Consider the following 7,929-nt stretch of genomic DNA (forward strand, 5'->3'; position numbering starts at 1 on the left):
AAGGGCATGCATGTTTATTTAATCAGATATATAAAGAAATAGGTGTGCATGGTTTTCTTTTAAAAAATTGAATTAAAGAAAATGTTACAGTGGCAGAGTGAAATCACATAAAGTGTCACAGCACACCTACTGACAGCACCCACTGTAACTGCTGTTTGAGGGTGTCACTAACTAACCTCTAAGATACTCATTCCTTTATTAATTATCCTATGAAATCTAGTAAAATAACAATGATTTTTATAACTTCCCACAGCCCTTAAAGATGTATTATTTCAGAGCTATCTGTAGGTCTGACCTTTCTTGTTAATTAAACCAAGAACTTCACAATTCTGGGGTCTTGTAGGGCGCTTAGATCTATTTACCTCATTGGTAAATGTTTCATTAATCATAATTTTCAACATGCAATCAAGCAGGAGCAGTACATTTGTTCGAATACATCCAACATACATGTAGCCCCGCTGGATTTAAGTGTTGCTCCTCTGGCTGCAGGTGATGCTCCATGGCAGCCCCTCCTTGGACAGATACAGCACAGGCTGAATGGTGCTGCTGAAGTCCATCAAGCCGAAGGCGATGTAGTGAATATAGCAGCGAAACACATCGGGGGAAAAGTACTCTTTGAACGGGAAGAGTGCGACAGGTGGGAAGTAGTTGAACACTATGATGGCCAGGATAATGAGGACCATCTTGAAGGCTTTCTTCTTCACGGGATGCATGGCATCTCCGCCAGGCCGCGACTGCCTCAGCACCCAGAGGATCGCTACGTTGCAGTACACCATGAAGGCGAACGCTCCGAGGATCATCACCGTGAAAACCTTGTCGAAGTTAACGATGTTTCCTGCGCATTTGGCAGCTGCGTAGACCAGAATGATCAGCCAGACCACAATGGCCAGGACTGCCCTGTGCAGACGGTCTTTGAGCTTAGTGAAGATGATGGGGTGGACCACGGCCATGTAGCGGTCCAGGCAGATGCAAGAAAGGAAGAGGGGCGAGGAGTCTTTGATGCCGTAGAAGAAGCGCAGGACGTACCAGGTGCTGGTAGTCGTGGTGAGGAAGACGAGGTTTACGAGCTCCAGGGGAGGGATGAGACAGAAGAGGACGTCCAGAACTGCCAGATGAAGGATGAAGATGTCAGAGGTGGAAGAGTCGCGTTTGTTCTTGTGGATGAGCCACAGCACCGTGATGTTGGCTGGGATGCCTAGGAACATGTTAGTGAACTGCAGGCTCAGATACCAGATAAGTACGGCAGGCATGTTTCTGCAGGACTCATACACTGTCTTCTCAACCGCAGTGGAGTTGAGCGGTCTGTGAGAGATGAAGAGCAGAGACGAATTGATGTAGAAAACCTCCATGACCTCTCAACTAGATCAGAAAGGGAAGTATTGAGAAGATGTGCAAAGATCTGTAAGATAAGAGGCCAGCAAGGCCCGTTAGAATCAAGAGTCAAGCAGGAACACAGTATTGAAGTGTTTCAGGGTGATGGTTGGTAGAGGCGAGTTGACATAGAGCTGTTGCTATCCTACTGCTGCTTTAACATTTTACTTTACTGTGTCTCTTTAAGCTTAAGTTATGTGTGGCTAATTTTGTTGCTATATTGGGAGTTATACTGTCACAATACATGCGTTTGCATTTACAGCAGCACGGCACCTATTTTTGTATTTTTGACACTTGAGCCAGAGATAAATGAACGCGTGAAGAATAACCTCTTCAATACCCAAGTGAACATCCTGATGCTGCAAGTAAAACTGAAGTCTTATTTAATTTTTTTTTTTACTAATAACAGCTGGCTAATGTTAGAAATATCATAAACAGAATGAGTTACAGCTGATTAATTCAGTAATGATACACCTCTCACCCTTTATTCATATTGTTATGAACAGAAATCGTCTTACCTTTCAGCCTCTTTTGCCTTTAACTGTTCAAGTATGACACCCTCAATAGCCTCGCAACCTCATATACAAAGTTTTTACACCCCCCCACAGAGCTGTGACGAGACTGTGCATAATATTATCAAACGTTCAAGAAACAGCTGCTGGAATTGTGTGTGTGGGTTTGTGCATGTTTCCATGCACCACACCATTTCTATTTGTGGCATGTAAATGTGCAGCCTAAGCTGAACAGAGCTCCATTTCATGTAGAACAAAAGTGCTCATAAAGGTTGCAGCGCTAGCCAATGAAGAAAACATGGCCACCAAGACTTATGAGCTAACACAGGATGCAGACACTTAAGCAAAACTGTTTCTACTGTAATCTAGCGATCAGGAGTTACCGAGTGCTCACCTGATTAATGTCTTCCTGAAGCGGCTGGTGCCCAAAATCTCCACGAATCATTCATGTGTCTCCTGTTTACCTCTAAATGATTAAGAAACATATGAAGGAACATGAGCCAACACTTCGGGGATCATCCAATCACAGCGTGGAGATGAGGGCGTGGAGGCTGAGGCTTTCCCTCTGGATGCCACGATGTCTTTTTGGGCCCGCGTGCACCACCTTTAAAATTAACACTGACAAAACTAACGCAAGTAATTTCTCAAATGGGTGAAAGGTAGTTGAAGCGGTTTGAAATAAACAGCTAAAGGGAAAAAAAAAACAGGTTAAAACAAAGATTAAGGGAGGAGCAGATGTTGCGGCAAGTCGTCATCCATTCACAGCGATTGGCAATGATGCAACAAACTAATGGTGCCTGACGGAAAATCGGCAGTAAACAACTGATGCAACAGTCCAGAAAAATCACTTCTGATTGGTGTAACATGTGTAACAGGTTACATGAGACTGTCAGGTTTCACGGTGTGATGTCTACCGGGTGGGTTATCAAGCACGCCAAATGGGGGACGCGTCCCTATTCCTACTGAAATACTGCACGTCACCTCACGCAGTGATTCACAGTTACACCATGAATGCTTTGAGGATCTATGGAGACCTTTGATGTGGAGGATTACAGAATTACCTCTCAGGTGACCTTTGACCTTTTCGCAACTAATCACAATTAATTTAAAAGACCGCTGTGAAGTTTACAGTCTCTGAATATGTAAATGCCTGTAAATCATTCTGTCAGTCCCTTCATGGCGTCCTGCTCGTTTATAGCGTTTCATTGGTTTGGGTTGTTTGAACAGCTTTACAAGGTGCCTGCTGAGGTTTGCTTACCTTTGAGTTTGAGTGTGTGTGTGTGTGTGTGTTGTTGTCAGGTATACAGGAGGTGTTTCTCCCTCATGAAAGATGGAAGATTTCCACAGGTTTGCTCTGATACTCTATCATCAGAAAGAACAAAAGCAGATGGCAATGAAAGCAACATGTCAGCTGTTTTCTGAATCCAGACACTTTTTGTGGCTTCACATAACTTTTAAATGAATATTAGTGTTTTTCATCAAGTTCAAAGACTCTTACCTTGGTCATATTGTAGAGCATAATCCTTTATATCTATGCTGTTCCTGTGCAGATAATGATCACACTGATATCCCTCATCGGTGTCAGTTGTCGGTGTCGACGGTGACTCGAGTATAAGTTAGACTTGGCGAGCCTCCTTGTGCGCACACAGACCTGTCCAGGAACAGCGTGATTTTCCACATCTGTTGCATCGTATGACCATCTGGCTGCGAGCAGTTTGACATTAAACGTCACACTGAGTTACATTGTTTGGACCGCCAAGGTTTCGCAGTCCATGACAGTGCAGCGTCTTTATAAAGTATTTTATTTACAATTTTTTCTAGGAGAAAATAGTGTGAATTGGGAACAACTTGTTAGAAGGATCACATTCATTCTTTAACAAAGCGTGAACTCTCTTAGGCAGCTTTCCTGTATTTTGTTTAAATAGTTTTCTGGAATAGTTTTCCAGGCTTCTTCAAAGCTCTTCTTTGGATGTTGGATGCCTTTTGTTCTGTTCTCTGTCCACATGATCCCACACTGCTTCAATAATGATGAGGTCTGGGCTCTGGGGAGGCCAATCCACGAATGCTTCACTGTTTTTCTATCCAGTTATATTTGTACTGCATTTGCTATGTGTTTGGGATCATTGTCGTGCTAAAAAATGAAGCCATTGCCAATAAAACGTTTTCCAGATGGTATTGCACAGTGGATCAGAATTTGACGGCACTTTTCTGTGTTCATAATTCTGTAGATTTTCACAAGATCTCCAACACCTTTGACTGAAATGAAGCCAGAGGCAGAGCCTCCACCTGTTGTCACTGGTTTTCAGTCCAGTTTTTGTGATGTTTGGCATACCTCAGGCGTTTCTCCACCTTTCCACTGAAGCTATTTCTGAAGTGCTTTCAGTGAACAGTAGATGGATCCACTGAAGGTCTAGATAGCCTGCATTTGTATAGCGCTTTTCTAGTCCCTAAGGACCCCAAAGCGCTTCACACTACATTCAGTCATTCACCCATTCACACACACTGGCGATGGCAAGCTACATTGTAGCCACAGCTGCCCTGGGGCGCACTGATAGATGTATCGCTCAGTCCTGTGTCAGGTCTTTGTCTTATTTATTAAGGTAATGAACTTTAGATACTGTACGTTTTCAGTAGATAGGATTCATTTTATTCCTCGTGGTTCTTTTTTGTCCTCCACTTGGACAGACTGCACACCACACTGAGATATGCCAAGTTTTCAGTTAATAGCTCTTTGGGAATCAGCTTGTTGATGCACAAATACTGTTTTATGCCTGTCAAACTGTGCTATCTTTGGCATTTTTTGCAGATTGAACTAAAGACATGGAAATAAATCATGCATTTTTGCAACAGGCTGCTAGTACCAAAGTTATGTGTAGACACAACAATGGTTCCTCCCTTGGATTAGGTTCCTTTAAATGATGCTCAGTTGGTCCCAAGGGGTCCAAAGTGCGCCAAGAAAATATCTGCCACACCATTACAGCACCACAAACCTAAATATTCATGTACGGTGCAACAAATTCTGACCCTACCATCCAAATAAACACCAGAAACCAGAAAAAAAAAAAAAAAACACACCCCATTTAAAGTCACTTAAATCCTCTTTCTTCCCTATTCTGAAGTTCAGTTTAAACTTCAGCAGATCATCTGGATCGTGTCTACATGCATAAAGGCAGTGAGTTGTTGCCATCTGTGGGAGAAGTGCAAATGTGTTGCATTAATTACATCAGGTAATCATCACTAACAGCCAACAAGGGAAATCTCCTGGAATTATGACCAGAATTAACAGCACAATTCACAGCAGAGCTAAACGGGTCAGATTATCCTTGAATATCAGTTCTACTTGAGTTTTTCTTTTGTAAAGATATTTAACTGCTTTGTCGTGTAAATTGCAATTGCAGTTCGTGACTAGCAAACTGCATCAAAATGTGGGAGCAGAAAAAGAGAAGCAAGACCACAGAGCTGCTCATCTTTTCTGATATAGAGACTAGCTGATATTGCGTTTGCATCAGCATCCACATTTCTTTTAAATAAGCTTTGTTCACACTGAAAGATAATCGATATGAAAAGAGCTCAGATTCAAACAACTATCATTCGTTTGTGTCATATTGTGCTGTTTTTATAATGTTTATTCTTTAATTTAAGTGTTTAGCGTCAGCAAAGCTTGTGGGAAAATGCATCTCGAAGAACCACAGAACCAGTGTCATCGCTGTCATGTTTATTTCTGACATTTAACCTGAAGTCCTCTCAATAGAAAGCAGAAGGAAAAAGAGTTTCACACATCATGCAGTTTGAGCAGCAAGAAACATACAATCAAACAAGTTGGGGCTGGACACCCACACGGCACAGAAACTGTTATACGCAGACATCCCAGCAGTACCATACAGTTGCTATTAAACCATAATGTGTTTAATTATTTCTATTTCCACCCACAAACTAAACAGTACTCCTGTAAACTTGCAGACTGCTGGTAAAAGGGGAAACATAACAGGACAAAACAGGGTTTTCACATCTGTGCTAGCGTTTTAATCTCTAAGATTCAAAGTGAAATCTTTTCAGAGAATAGAGTGATTTAGTATAGTTCCCCCACCTGGCTTCTAAATCCTAAAATCTGATCCCTCAGGTCATCGAGGCAGGTCCTCCAGGGGTGTCCTTTGGTGTCTGGCACCAGATCGTTTGAGCCTCTGTGGATCAAGTTGTCCTAGGGCTGTTCGATATAACGATATATATCGGATGACGATATAAAAACATCTATCGTTTCATTTTACGCTATCGTTTGTTTCGTGGTGTCGCAAAATAAACTTTACGGCAATATTTTTTCATCATTTTGATGGTCACTGTTGTGGCTATATTAATTTCTTAAAGTTCTCTCTTTCTCTTATATGTAATATAACCACACTACGGACGGACAAGCGCCTGTTTTTATGCGTTGTGGTTAACAACAACGACGGTAACAGCATCGCGTGTCCGCTTGTTTATGTTCCACATAAACCTTTCACAATAAAGCTCAAGATCCTGTTGAGACTTTTCAAAATAAACTGAATCACGTGAAAGAGCAGATTATTTACGGATGAGAAGTAAAAAAGAGCCGCCAGGTGCTAAAAACTAAACCGTAGACTCAAACGTTAGAACAGGCTTTTCCCCGCAGCACGCCGTGTAATAAATACTCACAAAGAAAACGGCGGCCTTTACAACTTATGTCTAAAAATGTATAGTTTCATGCATCGGTTAAAACACTCGACTCCAGCTACATGACGCGCAGCTGGAAACACTTCCCGCAAGTCGAGCCGCCCGAGATTCACAGAATTTACAGAAAATGTTACATTTTTGTGATTTATATCGTTATCGGACGATAGAATTCTTATATTGGGATATGAGATTTTGGTCATATCGCACAGCCCTAGCTTGTCCTGCATCAGCGAGGCTGGAAGCCAGATATCTGCCATTCTCTTCAGCTGCGTTCGCAGGGTGGCAGGCTGCTGCTATCAGTTTGACCATCAGGAGTGTTAAGCAAATGTTATAAGTCAAAGCAACACCAGCGCAAATTCTAGGGAATAATATTTCCCAACAGAACACTCCATTGTATCGAAGTGATCAGTGCTTCTTTTGTTTATCTGTATTACTGGGTTTTTTTCTGGCAGCAGCTTTTCCGAAACATTCACCATCTACTACGTTCATGCTCCGCAGCTTTCTTCCACATGCAAACTTCCAAATTTCCCTAATCCACCTCTGCCTCTCATTGGATAGTAGGCTATCCTTCCATATTTTTTTTCTCCAGTCTTTAAAAAAAGATAATAACATTCAAAAATTGAGGAACATTTAACATGCTACTATGAAATACAAACCGCTCTTTCATTAATTCATCTCTGTCAGCTTTTGAAATCAGGGAAACGTGCTATTAAGGATTCATTTACATCAAAGGGGAGAAATACTGAAAGTCGGGGACACAGTGTTTCTTATACAGATTGAAATAAAAGTACCAAACTTAAAAAAAAAATGTATGTAGGTCACAGCAAGTGTATCCAGCTAATGATTTGTTTTCCTTGTTTAAGAGTATGGCGTTTTATTCCAAGAGAAATGTCTCCTCCCTGCCACTTCCACTGTCCAATAGCTTCTCAAACCGCTACTTAAGGAGCGATGGTGGACTCCCGGTGAATGTAAACGTTCTCGTTATTTGTTTGTTGTGCAGTGGAGATCCTCTAATCCTGCAAGAAATGGAGTGATGGGACCATGAGCCTCAAGTTTCTAACCCTACCAGGAGTGTTACTGCAGTACTCGTACAACGAGAAGTAAAAAAAGAAAAAAAAAGAAAACGGATTTAGACAAGATCAGGGTTAGGATCAGGAGCGCTTGCATCTAGCAGCAGTGCGTGGTTTGATTTGGGTTGGAGTGCTCGCATTTATGGCTAAATGTGCATCACTGTCCTGAACGGGCAGCTGGGTAAACAGGAGTCAGTTTCAGATTACCGGCGTGCTGATATGACATCATCGTGTTGTCTCCTAGCTGACGTTTGGTGTTGGGTGGAGTTTCTTTTTTATTTCTTTTTTTT

General features: G+C 41.9%; 1 protein-coding gene across 1 annotated transcript; it reads right to left on the reverse strand.

The window, feature by feature from the left end:
- Nucleotides 1-464: 464 nt before the first annotated feature.
- hcar2 (hydroxycarboxylic acid receptor 2-) lies at nucleotides 465-1,349 on the reverse strand. Its single transcript, XM_085357108.1, has one exon. It carries the CDS (start codon nucleotides 1,347-1,349, stop codon nucleotides 465-467), a length of 885 nt encoding a protein of 294 aa, XP_085213234.1.
- Nucleotides 1,350-7,929: the final 6,580 nt, after the last annotated feature.

Source organism: Diplotaxodon limnothrissa, linkage group LG7, assembly GCF_057381915.1.
Source record: "Diplotaxodon limnothrissa isolate DT_005_m linkage group LG7, D_limnothrissa_male_GT1.1, whole genome shotgun sequence".
Taxonomy (NCBI): Eukaryota; Metazoa; Chordata; class Actinopteri; order Cichliformes; family Cichlidae; genus Diplotaxodon; species Diplotaxodon limnothrissa.